The 27,464-nt window shown below is 46.6% G+C and overlaps 1 protein-coding gene across 1 annotated transcript in view; it reads left to right on the top strand.

The window, feature by feature from the left end:
- The window catches only part of Epas1 (endothelial PAS domain protein 1), an 83,123-nt gene that overhangs the window by 41,687 nt on the left and 13,972 nt on the right, over positions 1-27,464 (top strand). Inside the window, exons 2-7 of the mRNA XM_005324504.5 lie at positions 2,600-2,790; positions 11,141-11,292; positions 11,729-11,813; positions 15,102-15,220; positions 15,340-15,545; positions 25,212-25,318. Coding sequence (XP_005324561.1) covers positions 2,600-2,790; positions 11,141-11,292; positions 11,729-11,813; positions 15,102-15,220; positions 15,340-15,545; positions 25,212-25,318 — 860 coding nt within the window. The remainder of the gene's footprint in view (positions 1-2,599; positions 2,791-11,140; positions 11,293-11,728; positions 11,814-15,101; positions 15,221-15,339; positions 15,546-25,211; positions 25,319-27,464) is intronic.

The raw sequence follows: 27,464 nt of genomic DNA, 5'->3' as shown, positions 1-27,464 counted from the left end.
GACTCAGATCTTGAACGCAGGACTCAGATCTTGAACGCCACTGTCAGAACGTTGCCTTCAGGGTGCCTCTTCCCTCTCGGGCTCTTCCTTTGCCTTGCGTGCACTTCTCTGAGGAAGGGGCAGTGGCCATCATCAAAGGGAAGCCGTGTGCTTACAGATGCTGCTGTTCAAGTGGCAGCCTGTGCTGGAATCTCTTTGTCTGGGCATGGCTTCTCCAGATGCCCCTGGTGAGTGGAATGTGTGTTGATGGTGCTTTTGTCAGGATATGAGGGTCAGTGCGAGAGAGTGGAATTCAACACCTTTTACCTGGCTCTCCTGACGCAGCAGCATGATGTATACAATGTTAATATCCCGCCCCCTTTCCACCTGCCTTTCCTGTGCCACAGTTCCTGCAAACCTTTAACTGCTCCCCATCAAAGGTCAGGATTAAAATGCACATACAAGGGACTAACATGCAAACTGTCCTTCAAGTCTGGTCACAAAAGCAAAACTGCCCTAAGGCGGGTTCTGAGAAGGTAGGATGAATGGGGTGAAGGGCAAGAGTCCTGAGAGCTGAAAGCCAGGGAAAAAGGAGGGAGCAAAGGTTAGATAAAAACAAACAAACCAAAACAGAAAAGGGAGGATAAGAAAGAAATTTCACAATTTTCTGAAGGATCATCCTGACCATCAGCAGCTGTTGGACAATTCTTCCTGCAGTGTGAGTGTGTATTGCTTAATCCATCCAGGGAGCTGGATGTTCTGTCTTTGTAAATGAAATTTGTCGTAAAGTCAAAACAATGCTTCTGCCCCAAATCTTGAGGGGTTTGAGAGACGTGTCAACAATCTGTGAATCCCCCAATATGAATTTTGTGTCCAGATAACAGGCTGTGCAAAACCAAACAAAAGAGAAGCAGCCCTCATTTGGGAAATCTCAGAAGGCAGCTGAGCGAGCGAGATAGAGATGGTTGGACGGGGGCCTCAAGAGGCATGAGCTTGCATTGAACACTTTTTTAAAAAATTGAAAAAGAAACTTCTTTGTTACACAAGCAATGTAGGCTATTTGTAGAAACATAAGAAAATATAGATTAAACCCTGGGGAGAGGAAAATGTCCACTACCCTGTAACTGTTAATAGTATTGAAGAAAAAGAGACAGGGAAGTCACTGATGGCCAAGTGACTTGAATCTGGGGCCCATCTGCTCCGTGCAAAGTCCCACTTCCCCATTCACCTGCTAGCAGCCACAAGCGAATAATTTAGCCTCTGTTGGTCCCTTTTCTCATCTGTAAATCAGGTATAATGATACCTGCTTCTGAGGATAGCTGTTTGCATTAGAGACACCTGCATGGCACTATTTCAGATAATACCTAAAAGTCAGTGATCACTATAAGAAGTTATAATTTTATCATATTTCTGCACATTTTTATATGATATATAGGAAATACAATGTATAACATATACATTTCTATGAAAATAGGATTGTCCTATGCCATTTTGGAATTTTATACACCTATTAATCTTTTCATCAACAGATATTTTATTTTTAACAGTGGTTGCTTACAGTTGGGATAGGCCTGATGCTAAATATTTTACATAAATAATCACATTTAGTCCTTCAATAACTCTGTGGGGTGGGTGCAGTTATTACCATTTTACAGATGAGGAAAATAAAGATAAACTAACTGTTCAGGTAACTTAAGCTCGCCAGGGTAGCAAGCTGAGAAGTTAGAATGCCAGCCCAGACATTCTAGCTTTAAAACTTGCCCGTGCTCAAACTCGAAGACCAAGGGTTTCTTTAGTACTTCCCCAAAGAGGTAGGCTTTGATATCTGTCATCTTTCCTTCCTCCGTGCTGCAGCAAAGAGGACAATGAGCACTAGAAACTCTTGATCTAGGCTGGCAGAGTCTGGAGAGAAAAAGTATTTGCACCTATTCTTTTTTTCTTTTCATATATGACAGCGGAATGCATTACAATTCTTACTACACATATAGAGCACAATTTTTCATATCTCTGGTTGTGTACAGTTCTTTTTTAGCTCTTGACAGGTGTGCTCTTTGGCTGATGCATGTCTAGGTAGCAGTTCCTCTTGGGCTAGATGGCATTTTCAAGTTTTGCTGGGGAAATCACTCTCGGATATTAAATGAGATATAAGTCTTCACTTTTCCTGAGTGCATCTTATCCAGAAAGAGGCTCTTGAGATGGTTTTTCATCTTGTTCTCTAGAGCTTTTGACCTCCGGGCCACTGACCATTGCTTCCTCGCCCTTTCTTTCCCATCTCTGCATGTGGACCCCTGTCCCCAGATAACCCAGGACCAGATCGAAGGCATTGCCAGTTAGTTCTCTTCATCAGTGGGTCTTTGTGGTTACCCTCCCCATATTAGGTGCTGTCCTGGACACCATGGGTATGGCGGAGGAGGGAGGCATTGGGGAGACACCAATACCCACACGCGCAGAACCAACCACATAAAGCAGGCAGCAGGCTGCAGGGTGCCCGCCACCAGTGCGAGCCCACATTGATTCCATGGGAGAGTTTGGCTCTGGGGTCCCCCAGCCGTGTCTTGACCAGGGGTGTGATAAGGTGATGGTGAACTTTTGAGGACTAATTCCTTGTGTCTCAATTTAGGAGCAGCTCAGAGAGGAGGAAGGAGAAGTCCCGAGATGCTGCCAGGTGCCGGCGCAGCAAGGAGACGGAGGTCTTCTACGAACTGGCCCATGAGCTGCCCTTGCCCCACAGCGTGAGCTCCCACCTGGACAAGGCCTCCATCATGCGCCTGGCCATCAGCTTCCTGCGAACACACAAGCTCCTGTCCTCAGGTGAGAGTGGCAGGTCCCCGGGAGGGCACAGAGGGCAGCCTTACCGGCGTGTTTCTACACCCAAGAGCCCCCAGGGTGCCAGAGGTGCAAAGCCTTCCTCTCTGACACCCTACTCTACAAACATCCCGCCCCCAGCATTGGTGTCCTTTTCCCTCATGTCGAACATCTCTCCAGCAATGACCTAGACGATGAACACAGCTGGGGGAGGAGGGCATGGTCAGGATCAAGCAAACACATGGTACCTGGAGGTGAGGAGAAGAAAGGGGCCTGGGAGAACCAAGAGTGTCTTCATTGACTTCCCCAGATAGGTTGCACCTGCCCACAGGAAGCATTTTGCCGCTGTCTTCTCTGGGACAGTCGTGATGGTATGCCCATTCAATTATTTCCTCTGTCTAGCCAGTTGAGCCATGTAGGTCGTTTGTTCTCTATGAACCTTGATTTCCTCACCTGTAAAATGGGGTTAAACATGGTTACTGCATAGGGTGCCTGTGAGAATTAACTGGAACCATGGCCTAGGGTGATCATTTCCATGGGGGAGCCTCTGGCTGATGACCGCCTCATGTGTCATCCTCCCCAGAGAACCCATAAACTCTCACCCTCCCTCGTATCTCTGCAACTCATGGTTCACAGAACATTCTTTTTTCTCAGAGGGTTACATTCTTCAAAAACCATTTCCTGTTGGTCCTTGACCAGGGAGAGGCAGCCCGAGAAGTTTTCCAGTTCCAGATCCTATGTGGCAATCTCGTCTAGTCTGTCCGTTCTGTAAGGACTCTGGGCAGCGTGCCGCAGAGGGTCTGGCGCTCCAGGTGGGCAGTGTCCAAGGGGGTTCGTGTGAAGGAGGTAGTCAGGAGGACAGGGGCTTTTGTGGTTCGTTTTCAGTTTTCCTGAGTGAGTGTGATACCTTGGGGACAGGCTGGTTCTGTCATCCCATTGCAAAGTGGCTATTCCAGGAAAAAAGCCCCTAGCAGAGGGAATCCAGTGTGAAGCCAAGAGGCCACACCAGCCTGTGCTATTCTGGGCCCTGAGCACAGGAAGGATATGGGGGAAAGACCTTCAGGGGAGAGAATGCGGCTCAGAGGGCCCAAGGGTTGGAGGCTAAGCCTATGTCGCAGGACTGACTACCAATCTCGGAAAAGAGCCAGTAGTGCAGGGGGTGGGGGAGCGCTGAGGGGAGAGGCAATCTCTACAAACAAAGCAAGGCCACAGCAGACTCAGTCACAGACGCTCCAGAAAGAAGGAACAATGAGCCAAAGCCGGGCCAAGCTGGCATTGCCTGATAGAAGAAAGGCTCCCAGAGAAGCCATTGTGAGACCTTGTGTCCCCCTTTCTTTTTTTTTTTTTTTACTTTAAGAGGCTCTTCTTCCCGGAAGCTGAGGGCAGTGTCTGGAGTGTGGGAATCATCTACTATACACACAGAGTAGGCCGTGGAGGATTTAATGACTAGAGAGAGAGAGACGCCTCCCCACACCCCTACTTCCTTGCCGTGGTACCTGAAATTCTGCTCTTAGGCTGTAATTCCTCCAGGCTAGCCGCTGCTTTCTTCCTGACCACCCCTTCCTCTGCCAACAGAGAGGCCCTGAGGGGTCATTTATCAATCCTAGGATGTCTCTCTGAATGCATTTGAATTTGTGGTGTTTCTCCTGGTTTCACAGAGAAGTGAGGAACAGGAAAGTTAAGGTTGCTCAAATTCACACGTTTAGCCCATGGTAAGTCTTTACCTGGAATTCAGGTCCTTTTGAGAAAGGCAGATAGGAGATTACAGGAGATTCTGCAAACCTGGTCAGGCTAAGATGTGGACAAGGGCTGAGGGGCCTGGAGGAGGGAACCACAGTCAAAGGGGGACACTTAGGAGCTGATCAGGGCTGGCCCTGAGTGGTGGATGCTCAGGAGGTCCTTACACCTTAATAGAGTTGTTCTTGTCTTTGCTCACGGTGCAGGGATTTGTCATCTGTGTTTGTCCCCATGCAAGCCTAGTTGTCCTTCTCAGTAGTTCAGAGATTGTCTTAGGCCCACCGGTTAGAGGTTGGGCCCTCTGCTTGCGTGTGTGCTGGTGTGAACCCCTACCTGCTAGACTCACCTATGGAGATAGGACCAGAGTGACTTCAGTGGGACATCACACGTCTGAGCTCAGAAGCTGCTGAGCATTGTGGACACAAACTGCCTACTTTCTCTCTGGACTCAACCCTAGATTGACCAGAACCCCCAGCATATCGGCTCTGGGCCTCTCTGTCCCAAGGAAAGAAAATGACAGAAAAGGATAAAAAATTTCTACTTTTGGCCATCTGATGTCCTTGAAGGAGAAGCCCTCACAGAACCAGCACCGCCAGAGGAGGACGAGATGGCTCCTCGGCTCCCTCTTTTCTCCACGCCCTCTCCCAGGCTCCTGCCAGGCATTCTCTGGACCAGTGTTGAAACTGTTTTCAGAAATTGTATGTGAGACAGGCTCTTTGACTTTTTAAATCACAGTTTGTTTGTTTTTTAAATACTTGGCACATAATGGAGAGAAATACGGAATTGGTGAGAAGGGAATCAGGGCTCCTGCAATTGGAATCTCTGCGTGGCTGCCTTTTTTCTCCGCAGCCTTGTGAACACTCCCGTCTGTGGGCCTTAGTTTCCTCATCTGTACAAAGGGAACAGCGCTCCGTACCTGCAGCGTTGCTAGGGCATCAAGATGACATAAAAGGCCATATCCTCTAGCTTGCTGAATAAACTATAGCTTAGAAACAAAACAAAAAAAAATTGGATGAGCGAGTACATTGACTCGTAATAAGAATCGGCTTCTGGTGAAATGATGTCCAAGAAACCCAGGGCAAACCCTTCCTATCCTCACACCCACTTTTCAGCAGTTTCTGTCAAAAATGCAAAGTTGCCACGCTTTTCCAAGTCAAATTGTGAGTTCATTATTTGAGCATTTCCACGGAGGTGAGCAAGCACTGATTTTGGCTCACTTGATAGTAGGAAATAGCTGGTTGCATATCTCAGAGTTCAAAAGGCTAAAAAATACCAGGTTTGGCTTTAGAAAAGTTTCTTCTTTACTTAGTAACATGTTTCCCTTTGATTTTCACAGTAGGCTGTTGTGTGTGGGAATGTTGGAGAGGAAACCTCAACGTTGAGACATTCAGGCTGTGGGTCGGGGCCACCGATTGAGATTCGTATCACAGGAAGCAAACTGAAACAATAGCTTTATGATATTCGCTTCCACGCTGGGCTGAGGACAGAACACTCTGACAGGAACGTCGGTGAAAATACCACTTAATTGTCTTAAATCCTCTTTCAAGATGAGCCTTACACACTGGGACTGAGGAAGGTCACTTCTACATTCTGAGGGCATTAAACCATCAGTAAATAGATGAAATAGGCTGTTTCCACTCTAAAATTGATTTGGGGCTTCCCCAAACTCAAACATGGTGATATCAAATTCATTTTCAGCTGAGCAGGTTTCTAAAGGGAACCCTCCGATTTATTTTTGATTCATTGCCTTTGCTTAGTGAAGATGTTGGCTTAACAGGAGATTATGATTTCCCAGTCTCTCAACCACTAAGGGAAAGACATTAAAATATGGGACATGTCATTTTAACCAAGGAACCACATGACCTTTCCATGCAGGAAAAGTGGGATAGAGAAAAACTATGGAGGCAGATAGAGCTTCTGGTGCCCTCATATGCCCCACTTTCAGACTTGTTTTCTCTGGCTTTCACCCCTACTTTTTTACTGCCCCACCCACTCCAAATCAAGGCCTTTTTCTGTCCTGTTTGGAAGGAAGCCAATGAGCTGATTCATGTGAGGATGTTAATGGCAGAGAACAGCTAATGTACATTCTCTTCTAGAAATACTGACCTTGTTCAGATCATTCCTTTAACTTAAACCAAAGAAGTCTGGTCGGACCATAGGTATTTGCTGAACCCAACCCTGTGCTGTATCTTATAGAAGGTTATATACGTAGAGGGAAGATAGGATAAGCAGATAGGTAAAGAACAAAGACAGGAATCTCCAGTGGTGGATTTCCGGTGCTCACAGAAGGTGGGACACACACCTTCTGTCAAGGGGTATGAGTAGCCCAAGCCTGCCCATGTTAGTGCCCAAGGAATGGCAGAGGATCTGGCAGGTGATTTCCTTGTGCCTTGATTGGCACTGCATTTACAATCCGCACACCCAGGACAAGCTGGGGACCCTGATGGCTCTACGTGCTGGGAGGATTGAAGGGGAGAAACCAGTTTAGGTGAAACCTTTGAAAGGAAAGACCCTGCAATGGGAACTAAGTGCCAAGCACTTCTGAAGCAGGAAGGCCGTACCAGAGCAGTTTAGGAATCGTTAAAGCAGTCCTGGAATTTCCCAGAGGAGAAAACCCAGAGGAAAAGTGCCCCCCGCTGGGGGAGGGGGTAAGATTGTAGCCAGCACCCTGACCAGCAGCATCACAGGGACAGCCTAGTCTCAGAGCCCAAGGTAGGTGGTGTCTGCTCTGCCACCCTGTCCCACTCACCCCAGACGCCAGACTCCCGTGGTGTCCCTCCCCACATGGGCGGGGCTGCCTGAAGGAAATGAGCGGTGCTCCGGAAAAAGTGCTCCGAAACCTCAGCCTGCACATATCCTGGCTGTGGGGAGGCATCAAAGCCTGTTTACGGGGGCTATTTTTAGCATTAAAGAATCTTGTTGTGCTCCCCTGGCCGAGCATGCTCCCTCTCAGCAGAGTGCCTTTTACTCTACTGCTCCCAAAGGGTCCTGGGAAACAGGCCACTGAGACCTAGGACCCAAGACCACTGAAAGAACCAGTTGGCCCCTGCTGTGGGCTCCTTACTTTATTCTGCACTGAGGGTTTCCTCCTCGTTGTTGTGTCACTTTACAGCTGGCTGTCTGAGGCTTCGAGGGACAGTGTTGCTCTTACTCTCTGAGGAGTCCTGATTCTCTCAAGGACAGGACTGAGTGCACAGTGACACTTGTAGACAGATGACTTTGTGCCTAGCACAGGGCAGACAGCTCATCTTTCCTCCTGCCTGACATTTACTAGAATATTCTTGTTGCATCAGGAAAGACTTGATGTTCACCGGCAAAGGCCGAGGAGTCATGTGCAGGAGCCTCCTGGCCCTTGGGCAAGGATCTGCTTCCCAGCTCCAGGCTGGGAGTGACGGAGCCCAGTTCCCTCAGAAGCTCCCAGGAGGATGAGCAGGTGCCATGAGAGCAAACAGTTCCACAGAAGGAAGAGGCCCTGCCCAAGCCCTGCTGCCCCAGGCTCCCCCAGGGCCAGCCTGCTGGCTTCCTGGCCCTCCAGCCATTCTGATTTCAGTTCCAAGATGATCTGTTTCCCTTCATGGCCCCAGAGCACCCTCTCCCTCCTTCCCTCATAAGGCCAGGGGACCACTGCCGAAGCCAACTTCGCCACCTCCTGGAAGCAAGTGCACTGGGCACGATGGAGACCAGCTTGGCGGCCGTGGAACTGTTAAAAACAGGAAATTTTAAGCAGAACTATTTCCTCTGGGCCTAGTTAGCCCAAATAAGTTGTTTTGGGATCACTCCAGATTTTGAAGTCGGTATTACCACTGAGATCAAAGAAATTGAAGAGAAAATATCTTCTCTGTAGGCCAAAAACCACAGGGCTGGCCTCTGGCAGTCTGGAGAAGGTGGCCATCTATCAGGTGTGACCTCAGTGTGTTAAAAACCTCTCCTCACTCATTCCCCCCATCAGTCAGCCCCTGCCAACACTGGCTGCTTTTCCCCACATCAGGGTCACTTGCAGGGCCTGGCACTGACTTGGGTAATGGCCCTCAGTATGTGGTCCTGGAGGTAACAGCATGTTGTTATCTTGGAACTTGGTAGTGAAGCACATTCCCAGACCCACCTGAGACCTGCGGAATCAGGAGCCCTGGGTGTAGGGCCCCTCTGGGCCAGCCTCAAGGGTGTGCAACCTGTTCGGTCTTAGAGGGCTGTGCACTTGGAAGGGCCTTGAGACTGGCTTAATTTTTTATCACGAGGTGCCAGATTTTACTTTGCACTGGGCCTCACAACTTATGTAGCAGCCCCAGGCCCAGAAATCTTTGTTTCAGCCAACCCTCCAGGTGGTCCTGATGTGTGCACTGAGTTCCGTCACCATCCCTCATAAGGCCTCTATTTAAACATGGATGTGACCTGGGGGAACTCCAATCGCAGCTGTATCCCTCACTCTTGGAACATGGGTACATCCTCAATGGTCCAGTCAACTCGTTAGCCGGCCAAGGACAGAGATATGGAGAGAGACGCTGAGCGGGGACTAAGTATAGGCATGTGGATAGAGCAAGGCCATTCTCATGTGGCCTCCCTCCGTGGGCTGGCTGCCTGCATTGGGGTGTGAACTGATGGCATTCCCCCCAATGCATCCCACCAATCTGGCAAACAGAGGGAAGACCACCAGAATAATGCCTTATATAGCGCGACTCTTGCCTCTGAAGGCCAGTCTGGCCTTGTACAGGCCCCACTCTGTTTTCCTGCAGAAATGGCAGCATCTAAAACTCTGGTATATGTTCTTTGATTGCGTGTCCTGAAAGATAGCTGGTCCTCCGTGGTACCACAGTAGTCCCTTGGTAGGAATATCTCCTAGTTTGGATCTGTTCTTCTTAAGCTTACGTTTAAGAGCTTACAGAGCAAGAGGAAAGACATTTAACTAAATCCATTGCCTTGCAGAAAGGCCCCAGGTCAGCACTGCACAGGAGAGATGTGTTCCTTGCCAAGTGGCTCGTAAATCTAATTGCATTTCACACTCGTTTAAAGAGTCTCCATTTGAAAGACTCCTATTAGTTAAGTGAGTATTAACTACTACCCGTGACAAATTACTCTCTAATCCTCTTGTTCTATAAATCAAGTGAGGCATATTTGGATTTTGCTTATACTAGATGAATATAAATTTTAATAAATACAATGTGTTTGGAATTAAATAATGAACTAGGAGAAGGGTAGCCGAAACAAAGTCTGCTGTCTGCGGATAACCACAAGGGGCTTAAGGTCTGAGAGGGATTCTGGTCTGGTGCAAGAGCTGAGTCAGTCTACATTTTGTAGAGAGCAGAGGTATCCTTGATAAGCTAGGGTACACAAAGTGGATGATGCAGGGTAGATGATTTCCTAGGCTGCCCCCAGCAACTACCTAATGCATATGCTTCCTCATTGTTTTATACTGTAGGATTCATTCTTTCCAAGCCATTCTGTATGCTATAGCCACATTCATCTCCTCAAGGCAATGCTTTGATTTTCCTCTTCTCTACTCCTTTGACAGGAAAGTGAGGCCCTCTAGGTCGCTAGACTTATCTCACCAGCCCAATCTCTGAGACTGGGACACGGACCCTCTTCTTCAGCTAGATGAGCCTCTTCTCCATTCTGGGAGGGAGCTTGCTCTGTTTTGCTGTGTCCATCCAACCCTGTTTAGCTCAGAAAGCCCTTCTCTTTTCATTGCACAGAATCAAACCTCTCTTTTTCATGAGTCTCCTCAAATCCCCTTCTTTGGAACCGTTGTCTCTTGTCTCCCTGAAGCAACCCCCTCCTTCTCTGACCCCTAGAGCATTTACTGTCTACACTCCTCCTTGGGACCCAGCTCTGACACCCTTGAATTTTTATGTAGCTTTGTATCTCTGCGTGCTATATATATTCCCTATGCAGACTTGGAGCAATGTGAGTGTGGTGATGGTATTCCAGAAGAAGCCGATGGGAGAGAGATTCACAAGTATCGACATCATATCAGGCATTTTACATATTTATTTCATTCTTAGAAATTCAAAGAGATGGAAATTATTGCCTCCATTTTGCTGATGAGGAAACTGATGTTCACAGAGGTTGTTATTTGCTCAAAATAGGAGGTTGATCTAGTAATAGAAACTGATTCAACTCCAGAGCCTTAAAGGTTGAATGTGACTTCTGCATTCTGCAACTTGCTAGCTTCCCAACCTTGGGCAAATGGCTTAACCTTTCTAAACCTCATGTGTAAAATGAGATCCGAATAGTGCCCGCCTCATCCTTCACCATGAAGACTCTCTAGAATGCTTAGTGCGGTACCTCACATGTAATAATTGCTCAATATACATCAGCAGCTAAAATTTCTGTTCCTACTGTTTTGACTACTGTTGTATTGATGGCTATTGCCACGGCCAGTACTACTAGTGCTCCAGGTACCCTGTCATTATAGCACACTGTCTCCAAGTTCCTGGCAGACTGTGCTGGATAGTGGTGCTCATCCAGTGCCTGCTGTTTTGGCATGTGGCAGACACTTGGGTGGTCAGCTGGCAGGTGTGTGTTTCCAGAAGAGCCTCCCTAATGTCCGTGAGCCATCCCGGCAGATATCCATCATATCTGTTGTAATACCACATTCATGTAAACTGTCCCCTCTTTTTTCCAGTTTGCTCTGAAAATGAGTCTGAAGCTGAGGCTGACCAGCAGATGGACAATTTGTACCTGAAAGCCTTAGAGGGCTTCATTGCTGTGGTGACCCAAGATGGCGACATGATCTTTCTATCAGAAAACATCAGCAAGTTCATGGGACTCACCCAGGTGACCAATTCCTCTACCTCTTTCAGAAAGGGAAAACATTTCTATTTGGGGGATAAATTAGTGGAAGCCGTAGGTCACAATATCGCTTGACCTTTTCCCTGCACATGACCACTCTGATGCTCGCTGCCTCGGGCCACAAACCCCAGGAATACGGTACCACCCACTGGCATTGGGTTTGGCACTGCGGATGGCCATCCTGATAGGCAGCTTTCTCCTGACTAAATTCAGTTCAACCCCATGCATCAAGCCCCTGCCCCTGTCAGTAGTCCTCTTCTAGTCCATGTGCCTGTGGACCTAACACTGACCTGGGGTGGCGAGAAGAACTTCTTGATGCAGTCTCCTCCCTGCCTCCAAATCTGCACAATGGCTCAGATTCTCTTGGAGCCTTTCACTTCAGTGTTGGGAATAATGAGACCTAACCTTGTTTTTGAAACAGGTAGAGCTAACAGGACACAGCATCTTTGACTTTACTCATCCCTGTGACCATGAGGAGATCCGTGAGAACCTGACTCTCAAAACTGGTAAAGTGTCTCTTCTTGCCCCCTCCCCCACCCCCCAGGAGGGGATCTGCCTTCCCTTTGTCTAAAAGCAGAGGAAAGATGGCTCTTGGCCACACTAATGGCCAGGAAAAAAAAAAGCTAATATCCATCAAAACCCCCAGCTGGCCCAACCCACTGTATAGGCTGGTAGCCTGTGAGGTGAGATTAAGGGCACTAAAAGGATCCAATACTCAGAAATACTCCTGTGGGCTCCATGTGATGCCTAATTTCACAGTTCCAGGGCCCTCCTTTGGGTTAACACACTATCTGCAGGAGATTTCATCACCTAAGGGTCAAGCGCCTCTACCAAATGACACCACTCAAACCAATAAGCTCACCTGTGCCACAGTGCCCAGAAGAGCTGTTGTCCTTCAAACTACCCCAAACATGGACTTTAAGCAATCACTCATGTTCTCACATTTGTGGGTTCTGTGGGCAGGTCTCCTGCTCCCCATAATATCAGCTGGGTGTAGTCACTGGGGGCTGGACTAGGCTGGGTTGATTGAGCAAGATGGCTCACCCATAGGCGTGGGGCCTGAGGCAGTTGGCTGGCAAGGTAGGTGACTGGACCTCTCTCTCCCACTTCATGGCTCTCAGGGCCTCTCCCTCTCCACGTGGAGTCTTCAGGGTGGCCATCTTACCTGGAAGCTCACAGCTCCCAAAAGAGCAAAAGTAGAAGCTGCAAGGGCTTCCCAAGGTCAAGTCCTAAAACTGGCACAGCAGCACTACTGCCCCATTTTGCTGGTTAGAGCAAGGTACAGACAGTCCTGATATGGTGTGGGAGGAACCCACACAAGGCCATGAGTGCAGGAGGCCTGGCTCACTGGGGCCACCATTGGAGATGAGCTACCACAGCAGCCACAGCATGAACCTGGCCCTCTGGTGATGAGACATAGGGCAGGAGAGGGAACTCTCAAAGGTCTAATATACTGGACTCTGATGTGGGAGTATCTAGCAGATACCAGTGAACACAGGCAAAAGGCACTTTATAATGACAGTGAGGCTTCACTGTTATAACTGGGACATTCAAGAAAAGGCATGAGTGTCATCAAGAGGACTGAAGCTTTGGGCAACAGTGGGGTTCAGTGTCCATCAAGATCCCTTCTGAAGCTGAGAATCTACCTACCACTGATCTGGGCAGACTCTGCCTACATCTAGAAATCCTCTTTAATGTCAATCACCTGCCTTTGCCATGGGTGTTGCCTGTCTGACCTGAATGACAGAGGCAGTGGTGGCAAGCCTGCAAGGTTTTGCTCTTGTTGCCGCACTTGACTGGGTCACCTGAACGCAGGATCACAACAGCCTCTCCTTCTACTGCCACTCCTGACCTTTCACCCAGCCCCTCTGTTCCCAACTCAAAGCCTCCAGGACTCAGGTTGGGGCCATCCTGTGGTTGCTGAAGGTCTTGTCTGCTGCTGAGAAAGTCTGGGCTTTATGGAACAGTCAGCTCTGTGGGGGTGGGACTGCCTCTCTTCTCTACTCCAGAAACCCACTGGCCCCTGAGTTTCTGATCTCAGTTCAACCACTGACGATAATCTCAGTTTGACTCTGTGACCTGAACTAAGTACCTCACTTCTATGTTTCTCGGAGTCTTTGTTTTCAAACTGACAGCATTAGATAAGGCCAAGTGTAGGACCTTCCAGTTCTCAAGTGCTATGACTCACAGCCAAGTGACCTCTAGTTATCTGAATAGAACTTTACATCTCTTGGTCTATGATTGGGGACTTGGAATCAAACTTGGCGAGTCAGCAAATTCTCACTAAAGTTGCCGACCTCCGAGTGGACTCATGCTCTGGAAGCAAGGGGTTAGTATGAGTTCCTAAAGGAAGATAAGACATGAGGCAGATTGTGGAAGGCTTTGAAGGCCAGTAGAGGCCTTGAACTTTATCCTGCAGACAGTGGGTAGATCTTGAAGGTTTTGGAGCAGGGATGGAGTGATTTTCTTAGAACTCTATTGAGAAAAAAAAAAATAACCAAATATCAGAATAAGAATTCAGAAGTTAACAGGTTAGGAGTCCACATCATAACCCAAGCAAATAGTCATAAATGAGTCTCTCCAGCCCTCTCAACCCTAACTCCTGATGGTGGGTCCCAGCCCCCAAAGAGGTTTATCATATTATGTGCAAAACTGCCTCTAAAAACTAAAATTGTAAGAAGCATAGAGATGGTTTTATTATGGTGGAGGAATATTCTCTCCTTAAAACAACAACAAAGATTCGCCATTTGGTCTGTTTCTACTGGGCACCCCAAAGGATGCATTCAGCTCAAGAGTGCCTCACAATTCATCTAACACCCAATTCTTCGGGAATGTGTCAGTCAAATAAATTATCGTCCTCTGGTGGTGTAGGTGCAGAGGCTGGTGTCTTTGCCTGGAGGGAGGGATGTAACTATTTTAAGCAAGGCTCTAGATTGTTCTGTGATGCTGGGCAGAAGGAAGGAGTATGCTTCTTCCCTGGAGAAGGCCCAGGTGGGGGTGATGGTATAGACATCATTGAGATAGAGACAAGAAAGACTTGGCTGGTACTGCATTTACTACCCTGTTGAACAAAAAAGAAAGAGAAGGAGAAGAAAGAAAATAGGCTATTTGGAGTCTATGAGGGAGGAAGGAATCTACTTTTGGTCTTAGTTCTTTATTTAATTCTAATTGAGAGAGAATGTGTCCCCAGCTTCAAAGTGGGCTTGCTCACCCAATCCCAGGAGAGTTAGACTAGAGGTCTCTTGAGACTTGATACATGTCACTTTAGGGGAAAAAAGCTAGTGGCATATAATTCTGCATATAGCTATTACACGTTGTCAGTAGGATACAGGGATATTCCAATTCCTGAGAGATTATAAAGAAAGGACAGGAGTGTCTTGAGGAAAGTCCTACCTAAAGAGACTTATACCCTTGTGGTCCCTCCCAGCTGAGCCCTAGACTTCCTGCTGGAGCTCCTTGGCCTGACCCAGAAGTCGGCTGAGACTGTGGCCATAGTCACTCATTGTCTCTCCGCTGTCATGTGACAGTTGACCGTGTGCTAGGTGTAGTGGGATGGAGTGGGACAGCTCCTACCTTCCAGGGCTCATGCTCCAGTTGAGGAGACAGTCTGGAGATGGGAGACCATTAGCCCACAGGCCATGATGGGGCTCAGTGGCCGTGGTGAGCGGCAAGTGATGCAAGTATAGATACTTGGGAGATAGAAGAAAAAAGTGGCCCAGAAAAATGACAGCCGGGCCTTTGGTAATGTAAATGTAAAACTTATGCAACTGGTTTCCTGACCCTTCTCCACTCAGGTTCTGGTTTTGGGAAGAAAAGCAAAGATATGTCCACGGAGCGGGACTTCTTCATGAGGATGAAGTGCACGGTCACCAACAGAGGCCGCACTGTCAACCTCAAGTCAGCCACCTGGAAGGTAGGACACCACCAGGCCTGGGCTGGAGTCCTAGGTGTGAGCAGAGGGTGGACGCCTAAAGCCCTGCGCTCCACTCCAGACTCTCAGCCCCACATCTGACCTCCGTTGCTGGTCCCCAGGTCTTGCACTGCACTGGCCAGGTGAAAGTCTACAACAACTGTCCCCCTCACAGTAGTCTCTGCGGCTACAAGGAGCCTCTGCTGTCCTGCCTCATCGTCATGTGTGAACCCATCCAGCACCCATCCCACATGGACATCCCCCTGGACAGCAAGACCTTCCTGAGCCGCCACAGCATGGACATGAAGTTCACCTACTGCGATGACAGGTATGATGTGTATACTGTGGGAACGGGGTGGGACTTACCCACCCTTTTTTGTGATTATACCTGTAGAGAAGGGATGGGAATGGGGCATAAGCCATGTTTTGCTGGGCGCAAGTTTGCAGGCCTGTGTTGCATTTCCTTCCATCATTGGTACTCAGAGCTTCCTAGAACCGTATTTGAAAGTCTCCCATTGACGCAGCCTCAGGATTCTTCTGCAGAGTTGTTCTGGAATGTGACTTGTCATCGTGGTGGTGGTGTGCACATATTTGTCCACATACATGTCAGGCTCCTGAGGAAAACTCCAAGGCACTCTTCTGCTCCAGAAAAAATGGGATCTAGAGATTTCTATTAATTCTCTCAATTCAGAGGCCAGCCAGGGGCCTCGGGTTCTGGCCCTTGAAGTTGACCCTGGTTGGCTGGTTTCCCCTTATTCTCTTCCATAACTAACTGAACTTTTCCCTCCGCCTTTACCCCTCCCATGTGCAGCAGCCACCATCTAGCCTAGTTTTGAAGGCTTTTAGATTAGAGGAGCTAAGCCAGATTCTCACCCCAATTCCAGGCCCCATGAAATTCTCTCAGGAGCACAGTAGTGGTTAAGAGCATGGAATCAGGCTGGATGGCCTGATTCAGCAGTAGCTCTTATTCTAACCTTTACTGAAGTTGTTGAGAGAGCACCTAAGACTGCATAGGGAAGCTGTGTCATCTCTAGTTCCCACTGCAAGCTGAGGGTTAACACAGCGGAGAAGAGGCCAGGGTGGTCATGAGTGGGATTCTGAACCCCACCATAGCTCCTAACTTCTACTGTCCTGCCTCTGTGATTTTTAAGGCCCGGTAATCAGGAGGTCAAGAAGGAAGACAGGAAGGTCAGAGGTGACGGGCAGTAGCCAGCACCAGGAGTGGGGCAGGAGAAACCTAGAAAAGGGCCTGGGCCTGGGGCAGGCCTGGCTCAAGTGAATGCTGCTGCGTCTTGCTGACTAGCAGACCCCAGAAGTATCCTTCAGGGAAGAGCTCCCCCCAGCCCAACCTCAGCTTTCTGCAGTATCCAGAATCAACACTTTACCATCCCAAACTCTCTACCACTCCCCTGAAATGGAGATAACACTTTCCTAGCCTGTTCCCCAGGGTCATTGGAGGGTGAGGTATTGTGGAAGCACCTGGGAAAGCACAGCACTATGACACACTCGTGAGCCTTCTTGTTATTGCATATGTCTCGCTTCTGCCCTTGGTCTCCCCAAAGCAAAATCTTCCCATTAAACCCAAGGAGACAAGATCACTTCTGAAGGCCCAGGGCCCAGCTGAGGAAGAAGAGACCACCAGCAAAAGACTGTCATGTCTTCCCCACCAGCAAGAACCAACCACCAGTCCCAGGAAGGGAGCTCCTACCCAGCCTCCCCCCACCCCGCTGCCCCTTTCTTTTATCAGCTGGACATCCCAGGGCATCTGGTTTCTTCATAGGTGTGGCCCTGCTCTCCAGATTAGGCTGAGTCTTTCTGCTCTGATTCTGGAAGGACCTGGTATTGGTTGTTGGCTCTTCCTTCTTGAGATTGACCTCCAGTTGTGGCATAATTTCAGAATTTTTGTAAAAGTATCCTTGAGGCATTCCTGTACCCTCAGTTCTTACCATAATTGGGCCAGGACTCAAAGCTCTGGGCGGCAGTAGATAGTTATATAAGTAGACAAAAGAGCTCCCACCTCATAGGGAGAAATAGACATGTCTGAAGGCTTTTGTCCTGGAATGTCATCAAGGCAGCATTTATTGATAGGGTTGCTGCTGCTACAGTTGTTGTGAGGACAATGATGTTGGTGATAATAATGGTTGGAGAGAAAGACTACTCAAAAGGCAGGCAGGAGAGGAATCCATGCTCTGGGTAAAGGTATTTATCAGATGCAGTTCTTGCCTCAATGGTCTTCTGAGTTGACATGGGAAATCCCAGTGCCCGGTCCACATGTCATTACTTTGAGGTGAAGTGGTGCTCAGGGTACCTCAGCCATATAGCTCAGGAGCAACCGCAAAGCTGGAGATGATGCACCCTGAAGGTGGCCCTTGTATGTGAAGCACAGTCATCATGCAACTCTAAACTGCAGGGAAAACCCGACTGTCCTAGAAAACAAGCTGCCATCCCTAGATAATAACAAAAAGACAATTTTTTTAAAAAAGGTTCAAGACTATGTTCTTGCTAAGTGAGGGCGGGGGGGAAATCCCCTAAAAAGGATAATTCAGGGTTAATCCATTACTCCTTGTCTTGGTTTGAATGAGTTTCAGGTAATTTTCTAAAAGTGTTAACCTTTGGATTAAAAAGAGGGAACAAAACACAAGAAGTTGGGTGCCTAAAACTGTTGAAGGGGAAACATACACAGAGGGGAGACACACCAGGCCAGACATCTCAGTTTGGTTTAGGACTGGTGGGCAGAGTAGATACTGGCTTAAAGGAACCTGTCATTTAGGGCTTTGTGACTCATACTGTGGAGAGAGATGTCACTTCTAAGTTCTGTAGGACACTTTGCATTTTCAGCAAAATCTTGCCTTTCAAGGAACCTAATTACATGGCCTCAACTCTGAATTCAGTGGTGCTGCAAAGAAGAATGTAGAAGCATGTAAACACAGAGAATGCTGTGCCACACAGAAGTTGTGTTTAACCGATTAGCAGATTAGTTAACAAGGGCACGGACAAGGCTTAGACAGTTTATGAAGTGACTATTTTAAGTCCTTAATCCCTAAGTGTTATTTCTCAATTGCTTTGATGAAGACTTGAGTTTTTGTTGTTTTGTTTTCTTTTGTTTTGTTTTGACTTTTGCATTGGGATGGGGAGAAGTGCATGCACACGCACACACCCTTGTGAGACAGATGTTTAAAATACCAACACGTACATATGACTGTGAATGGGGGACAGGGCTCCATTTGCATCAGAGAATTAACTTTGTTTAATGACCTCTGACACAGGAGGGGCTATGATTTCCCCCAAAGGGGATTGTTTTCCCATAAGGAAAGTGAACAAGAATTTGAAGAAAGTCAAGCAGTTCGAATCCACAAAATCACTTTTGAGGCGGTTTGACACTTTACCTAGATGTAATGAGACCACAGACAGAAACAAACCAAAAGAAAGGAGTCAAATAGAAAAAAGAGAAGAGAGAACAGAGGGGGAAAGGGGAGAAAATTAAATTTAAAAACAAAAGAGAGAGAAGAGAGAGGACTCTGATCTTGTGTTGAACTCTCAGGTTTCCAAAATGAATTGGAGTCTAAGAGACTACTCTGAAATGTCTGATACTGAACAAAGGCGTGTAGATGATTCAAAGTGCATTTGCCCTCCCCTTAATAAAGGGTTAGAGAGCTATATGAAGTCTTGCATTAATTATTTGAGTTATAGAAAATATATTTAAAAGTCTAAAACAACTTAGATGTCAGTCACATTTATGCATTCAGATTAAGTATCCCTTATCTGAAATTCATGGGACCAAAAGTATTTCAGATTTTGGAGATTTTTAGATTTTGGAATGTTTGCAAAGACTTCAATGGTTGAGCATTCCTCATCTGAAAATCCAAAATTTTCTGAAATCTGAAAATTTTGAATATCACATTGTCACCATTTGGATTTCAGATTTTCTGATTAGAGACACTCTACTTATTTATGATCTATTGCTCTAGACAAGGGGACTCAAGTTGCATAGTGAGTTAAAGAAAAAACAATGTCTTGATTATAACTATAATCATGACTCAACTGTTAATATTACATGCTTTCCTAAAATACTGAGTAACGAATTCATGAACTGCTATTTATTGAGCATCTGTTTTGTATCTAACCCTGTGCAAGAGACTATTATATCCAAGAAGTAGTAGAGATTATTCCCGATTTCCAAGAGTTTAGAGTTTGAGAGAGAAGCAACTTAATGAAACTACAGTGAGAGGTACAAAATGAAACATCCCACTCACCTAAAAGAAAGACAAAATTGTTTCCAAGTAATTTAACTTTAAAATGGAGTGAGTTCTTTAAATTCACGTGGAGATGCCATCTAGTGGCAAAAGAGAGTAACTGTGAAGGACACAGAGCCACTCACCAAGGAGACTGGAGCAAAGTTTACCCCACTGTGATTTTTGTGAGTTCTGTGAGTCTTCTTGTAGCTTAGAAATAAATTATAAAACAAAATTATGTAGAAAGGATCCAGTGTCACTGGGAGGATAAGTATAAAAATTACAGTTAAAATTTCAAGTTAATAAAGAGGGTCTTTTAATCTTTACAGATAGAGAATTTGAGGACAACCCTGTTTTGTCAATGGATTAAGTCAGTATAGGATGTAATAAAACCAGGAGTCACAGTGGGAAAAGTTCAAATAAATGCATTCTAAGTCCTGTGGATTTGGATAAGTCTTATGATGAATTCATTTTATACAAATTCAGGAATAATGAAGATAGCAAAAGTGAGGGAAGAATAGAGGATCATAGAAGAATATCAATAAAGAATATTATACCATATATCAAGATAACTGGAAAGTAGTTTGAAGTCTGAGAATAAAATAGCCTGACTTTGTGCAAATTAATAGTAAAAGATAATATTCTTTCATTGTTTAGTGAGTACATTTAATAAATAATTTTGCTCCTTTTTAGAGGGTGGGTGCCATATTAAATTCAAGGTGATCTTTCAAAGTAATGTATTACATGTATTTTATTTTCCTACGTAGTCTCTTCTAAATATTCTTGCATTCTTATTCCTTAGCTGTTTTCTGAATATTTTAAGTAAGACCGTGTAGTGTGCTTCTTTAGGCCCTGAGGTAGAGGGAATATCAAATGCTCTCCAGGTACATCTGTGTCTGCTCGGCTGACTTTCTGGAACTAGCAGAGTTTGAATAAGAAATGCTTTTATATTATTCTGTCTTATCTAGGCAGCATGAAATACTCCCTAGAAGAGGCAACTCTATAAATTCTCTTTGGAAGTTATCTCCAAGTTTAATGGACCTCTCAATTCAAAAATTATTCCTTCTGTATGATCTGATTCTCACTTTTCATAGTTCAAAGCAAATTTCCTCTTACTGTTCATAGGTTTTGGGGTAATGACAGACAGCCATGGCATTTGTTGGCACTGAGGACAGGATCAGTCCCGGACTGAGCCAGGGCTACTTCCCTGTGTATAAATTCACCCCATGTAACCCCCTGTGACCCACCACACCTGATATAATACAGAAAAAACTGACTTTCCATTAACTGCATAGAATTCATATAACTGAGGCAATATTTGAGGAAAACAAAAGGTTTAGGACTATCATTTAAAGCAAACAAAATCTGAGTAAAATTTATTAATAAAAACAGGCTTTGAAATCCGAGCTAATAAATAATCTAGATAAAATTACATATAAGAGGAAATGAGAGGAAAGGGAAAAAACAAGGGGGAGAAATCAATTACAGTAGATGGGGTAGAGAGAGAAGATGAGAGGGGAGGGGGGATAGTAGAAGATAGGAAAGGCAGCAGAACACATCAGACACTAGTATGGCAATATGTAAAACAGTGGATGTGTAACCGATGTGATTCTGCAATCTGTATACGCGGTAAAAATGGGAGTTCATAACCCACTTGAATCAAATGTATGAAATATGATATGTCAAGAACTATGCAATATTTTGAACAACTAATAATAAAAATTTTTAAAAAAGAATAATCTAGATATTACTAAGGAAATGCAGTGTCAACGCTTATAAGTGTGTATAGAGACTAAAATGTTCACACCACGAATTGCCAGAAGGATGGAAGGACAGAGAAGAATTTAATATCAATATCTATTGGCAAATGCATTCTCTGGAAAAAAGGTAGTTATAAAGCACTTAAAACTTTTGTCCTCTTAAATAATTTAAATACTCTCTAGTCATCTTGTTTACATGCTTAGCTTACTTAGCAGAGCCTTCCCTGTGGAGGGGACAGGGGTAAAAGCTGTGGCCTGACCTTGGTTGCCTACAGGCAGCAGCGTCTGAAGCCAAGCAGTTTGACTGCCACCCACATGGACCGGCCGTGGAGGTCACCGGCTGGGGAGGAGAACGAGCCCTCACAGCCTGTGGCTGGACTTCTTCTGTCAATTGAGGTGATGGCACCCAGAAATTTCCTCCCTCTTCCTCAGCTGCAGGTGGTCCATTTTGAACGGAGCTTCTGGACATTTTTTAAGGAAGAAGAGCAGTTGAGGGACCATGAATGACTCAGTTCCCACTGACAGGCACTTCTCACTCAGGAGTGGCCTGGCCCCCTCCTTTACTTGGGGAACAGTAACTTCAGAACTGAACCGCCCTTTTGTCTCCATATTTCCTATTTTCTCTTTTCCTTCTCCTGTCTCAGCCTGTGGCTGTCTTCTTGGTCTACAACTCCCCTCACTGAGTCTTTGGTCTACTTGATGATGAAAGGGCGCTCACGGTCCTTATTGTTGAAATCTAGGGAATTAAGGCCTCGAGAGCTCTGTGTCCTTAAAGTAGAGCCATCCTACTGAGTTGGCTTTGAAATTTATGGATGAACCCAAATTGATTTTTTTCCCCCTGTGAGTTAAGCATCCTTAATTAGGAAGAAGGAGAGGAAAAAAAAAGGTTCTCTGCCCTGACGGAGATTGCAGATGAAACTGTTATCACAGCCCTGCTCTGGTGGTGTGTCTGGAGCCCCGGGAAATGAGCGGGGAAGGCCCCTGTGTGCTGCAGTAGCCAGTCCTATAAACAAACTCGGTTCATTAACCTTCCCGCCGGCGTCGACGTGCCTGCAGTTGGGGGCAAATGACCATTAGCTTTAAGTTGGGGTTTCCTGGCTTTGTAAAGCCTGACGACTCGAACGTTCTTCAATTGTGTTCGGGATGTGTGTATTTCCCAGTTTTTACAGTATTCTGTTTAAAGGAATGAAGAAAGAGACATTAAATATTTATTTTAGTTGACAAGATAAATGACAGCTGCTAGGAAGAAGATATCTGGCAATTTTGAAATCTAGGTTTGTTTGTCCACTTCTAAAACATGCCCATTGTGTGTGTGTGTGTGTGTGTGTGTGTGTGTGTGTGTGTGCCTTTCAATGGATGTTATGTTAATTAGATTAGAAAAACATCTTATGAAGCTGATTATAATATTTACTTTGAACATTTTAATTAAAAGATTCTAATCTTGAAAGGAAATTTAATTCCTCCAGGAAATAGAATCATATCTTTCCTAGAATGCCTGTAGATTCATTATTGAGGGTCTCTAGAAAATTCTAGACCTTCCCAGGAATGGGAGCAGCTTATCTGGAAAATCAGTGAGCCTGTAAATGGCCAGCTATTGTTAGCGGGGCCACCAGAATGGTTTCAGTTCCCAGGCTAAGCCTGAGATGCATTTGACTCAAAAGACAAGCTGTTCGGTTGTAGGGCCAGCACCTTTCTACCACCTTATTCTCCTTTTGTCTTCACCAAGCCAAGGTGCCCTTGAGTGCTCCCCCCCAGGGTCAGCTCAAGTGAACAAGTCATTGGCAATGAGCTCAGAGACCTCTTTAGTCCGAGCTAAGTGAGGGGACAGATCCTCCTGCTGTGAGACCAGCTGCCTGGTGTAAGGGGCAGCTGGAGTCTCACTGGAGAAACTACTGCTGGGCGATGAGCTGAGACCTGAGCCTCTCAGCCCAGATGAGCTTCCCACTGTGTGAAAGGCTCTCACTTCCCAAGTCTCATCCCAGCAGACAACTTGCCTCTTTGCTGCTCACATTAATTCCAGACACCTTAAAGAGCGGAGAAAAGATGGATTGGATGTCCTGAGGGTTGCTGCAGGCTGTGTGTGCACGCTCCAGGACATATTGATGCCGTTAATCCTGCTTAAGGAAGAAAAGTAGATGCTTAGTGCCAGGTTCCTAGCAGTGCTGGGAGAGACAGGCTTCGGCCTGTCTGCTGGCCAGGTGCTAAAGTCCTTACTAGGCTTCCATTGTAGAGGAGGCAAAAGGAGAAGGTGACTCTTGAGTTCAGGGACTGACAGAGAAGGGTATGAAGAGTCAAATGCATGCTCTTGGTGATACTGCATGCCCTTTAGGACTTCCTGAGGAGACAGTCGTGAGGGCTGGAGGAGTTGGAGAGGGCTCTAGAGAAGGTGAGGTCTTGATCTGGCCGTGCAAAAGTCAGGGCTTGGAAAAACTGGAGGAGAAGAGGCCTAAAAGCCTGGTGGCAGGAATGAGTTTGCCAGGGCTAGGGAAGTGTGATAGCAGGGCCACCAAAACAGAGAGCACATGGCACAATGGCATACTGCAGATTAGTTGAAAATCAAGTTGCTTGGAAGATGGAGACTGGATTTGGGTTGGGGGGGGTTGGAATTCAGGCAGTTGACTCTTGCTGTGGTTGGCAACGTGAAACTCTGTGGGTGCTTAACTAAGGGGATGCAGGAGGGAAAGATTATTTTAGGTGAATTAAATCTTCAGGTCACCCAGTTTGTAGCTCAAGGTCATTCCGGTAGAGGGTAATCCACATGCAAAGTGGAAATTCCATGGGCCCAAGTGGGGAAACAGCAGTCTTTGTCTCTGTGTTAACCAGGAGTGAGGAAGAGCCGGGGAAGGGGAGCCCACCTGTGCTAAGATTCCACTCTGCTTCCTGTTTCTGTCTCCCTCTTCCTGTTCTACATTCCCGTATGGATGCCGATGGGCATCCTCTGATACCTAGAGGTCATGTGCCTGAAGCAGCTCATCATGACAAGCCTCAAGCAGCACTTCTAATTTGTGACAGGCCAGCTAAACAGGAGAATGAGGGGGGAAATGTGTGAGATAACAAAGACTGTGAAAAATAATTTTGGTGTGACACGGGAGAGGGATCAGCCCAAGAACATGGTGGCTCCTGGGCAGGGCTTTGTTGATTCTGATGATTCCAGCACAGATCCAAGGGGGTAAAGCGATTCTTCATGGTTGTGTCTTTTCCCTGCCTACTTCCACCCAAATCAGACTCCCTACAGAATGAAGGCAGGGGCCTTTGGTTCAGCTGCACCCTTCAGAGCCTCCTGTTTTTCAGGGAGGGTAACAAGGAGGTGCACTTCTCCACCTGGCTTCCTGTTTCTTCCTCTCAGCTTCTTCTGCCCTCCTTCCCTTCTTCAGAGAGGGAGAGACCAGCAGAAGCAGCTGAGGAAGGCAGACCCAGGATGCCTGAGGCCATGGGCAGTTCCTGAGAAGAAGCATCCAGGCCCTGAGGTTTTAGTGCAGATGGGCTCCTGACTCCTCCCTTCTCTGTGGGCAGCACAGAGACCAACACTGCTGTTTCCCCACTTGGGCCCAGAGAATTTCCACTTTGCATGTGGATCACCCTCTACTAGAATGAGCTTGAGCTCGTAATCAGGAGCCTCGACTTTCACTTTGGCTCTGTCCCTGGATACTTGTTGGACATCAAGCAAATTGTCTGCCCCCCTCTGTCTCCATTCCTTTATCTGAAAACTTGTGGAGTGGGGGTGTGAGCCCCTTCAGTGGTTCTTGGCGGGGGTGGGGGTGCTATTCTTCCCTTACAGAATGACCTCAGAAAGAGCAGAACAGCAGGGGTTTGGCTAGACCCACAATTACAGGTTGAACATGATGGTTGCTTGAATAAACAGTGTGACCAGGAAGTCCAGGTTATATTCACCTTTTATTTCATCTTCTGGGTTTAATGTCTTAAGCCCCTGCTCACATGCTATGTGAAGTTCATGTGGTTTTTTCTTCCTCACATGCTTTTTTTTTTTTTTTTTACATTTAGAATCACAGAACTGATTGGTTACCACCCCGAGGAGCTGCTTGGCCGCTCAGCCTATGAGTTCTACCATGCACTGGACTCAGAGAACATGACAAAAAGTCACCAGAACTGTAAGTTCCAAGAGGGCCCCATGGGACATCCCTGTGTTGGTAAAATCTGGCCTTGAGTGGGGTGTGACTGATGAAACAGAAGACTGGGTCACTTCCTTCCTAGAGCTGTCATCTTGTGTGGCACATAATAGCATGCCGTCAAGTCGTTAGAGAATCAAGGCCTATAGAATGCATCCATGCACGTTAGAGAAAGGACTCTTCCTCCAAGGAACAGACACACCCAAGCCAAGGCCTACAGCTTGGAGAGTGGAGGGTGCACTGCATCTCAGTCCCCACATGCCACCTGCACTGAGCATTTTTCTGTACACTTTTTGGGACAGCCCTGTACAGAGTAATACAAAACAGCCTGAAATCAGCTTGGGCTTGTGCTAAAAAGGCAAGAACATCTATGCATAGAAGAGGAGGGATGGAGAAATTAAGAAAAGAAGAAAGAGCACCTAAGTTGGATCTTGAAGGATAGAGAAGGATAGGGGTCCACGGAGGGGAAGGTAGTATGACACCCACTTCAGACAGGTGTGGGGGCAGCCCTACAAGGTCACCTGCCAGATCAACATAACTTTAGAGGAGGCTGTCCACGTGACAAGGTGTGGGGGAATGGAAACTGCTCTGTAGCTTGCGGGAACCCTGCCTAACTCAAGGATTCTAGAATAGAGCTGTCCAGTAGAACTCTGTGCCGTGAAAATGTTCCACCTGCAGATGTGGTCTAAGCAGCAATTGAAATATGTCTAGTGCAACAGAGGAACTGAACTTTTTAGAATTTAAATGATATAAATTTAAATAGCCAAACTTGGCTTGTGACCACCATGTTAGACAGGGTAGTTCTAGAACGTTCACTTGGCCATGTTCACAGTTCCACCTTGCCATGTGCAGGTGATCGAGGGTGATTTCCTCAAAGCCAAGCAACCCATCAGCAAGGACTCTGGGCCTATAATGCTATATGTGGCCCACTATGAACCACAGAAATTGGTAGAATTGATTTCTTCCCTAGGAGATCTTATTTCTGGAGGAAAAAAGGGGACTGTGGGCTCCTTGGCTTATATCTTTAACTTTGGCATCTCACATAGTGCCTGGTACTGTAAGGTAGACAGAGATGCTGAGAAGACCAAAGGATTAAAGATGGTTTAGAATGAGGTCTGAGAAGATTCTCAGTGGCCCTGATGGCAAAGAAGAAAATAGAAATGTCGATATTTGTCCCTGTCCTATATCTGTCCCTCCCTCCCTCCCTCTCAAGGTCAGGACAGCTAAGGTTGAGAGCAGCTAAGAGCTGCTGAATTGTCACAGGGTTTCTAATTGGCCCCTCTGTTTCCTCCTTGTGGCTTTTGTGTTTGATCTGACAGTACAACAGGGACCATTATCGTATCTCAGAGAAATTCTCTACTTTCCCACTGTCTCAGGGAAATTTCCCACTCTGTGCTTTCTGGCAGGGGGAAAAAGAAAGAAAGAAAGAAAAACAACCACCTAAATCCAGTCCTACTCAGGGACCCAGGAATGACGAAGGGAGGATGAAGTACCTCCCTGTGCCCATGAATATGCCCCCGTCATAACCTGCCCCCGATGTAGGATATGGATTCCCCAGGCCTTTGTGGTCCTCAAGGGATTCCTGCTACCCAGGCATGTTGGCAGAGGTATGCAGGCTCTGGACCGAGGGCCTGGCTCTAGCCAGCTGACCCCCTGATTCCCTGGGGCCTGGCTTTCCGGGCCTCTCTGCCTTTAGATGTAAAGTCGGGGAAAAGCCCAGCCTTCTAAGCCAAGGGGGAAGTCAAAGTAGGGGACAAATGTAAAAAGTCTCTGAGCATTTTGGAGGACAGTATTATACTTTATCTTTAGGAGGGGGTACTACTGCCGAAGGTAGCAAAAATTATGACTTGTCCCCAGGCATATACAAGGATTTCCCCACCTTCTTATTAGAACTCCTTTGATCTGTAAACAGTGCCAGGATAAGAGTTTGTCATAATCAGTTTTCTGCTGACTCTAGGGATAATCTGCAGGGTTTTCTGTTCGCTTGCTGTCATTTTACTGGATCCGGGTGTGTATGTGTCAGGCACAGTTAAAGGTGATTCACAGCCCAAAAAGAATCACAGGCTCCCTTCTTCCCCAGCGGGAGCCACGTAACACTGCCCTGAGCTCAGAGCCCAGTGTTCAGCCA

This window comes from Ictidomys tridecemlineatus, chromosome 12 (genome assembly GCF_052094955.1).
Source record: "Ictidomys tridecemlineatus isolate mIctTri1 chromosome 12, mIctTri1.hap1, whole genome shotgun sequence".
In the NCBI taxonomy this organism is placed as follows: domain Eukaryota; kingdom Metazoa; phylum Chordata; class Mammalia; order Rodentia; family Sciuridae; genus Ictidomys; species Ictidomys tridecemlineatus.
This window is presented reverse-complemented; position numbering and strand designations above follow the sequence as displayed.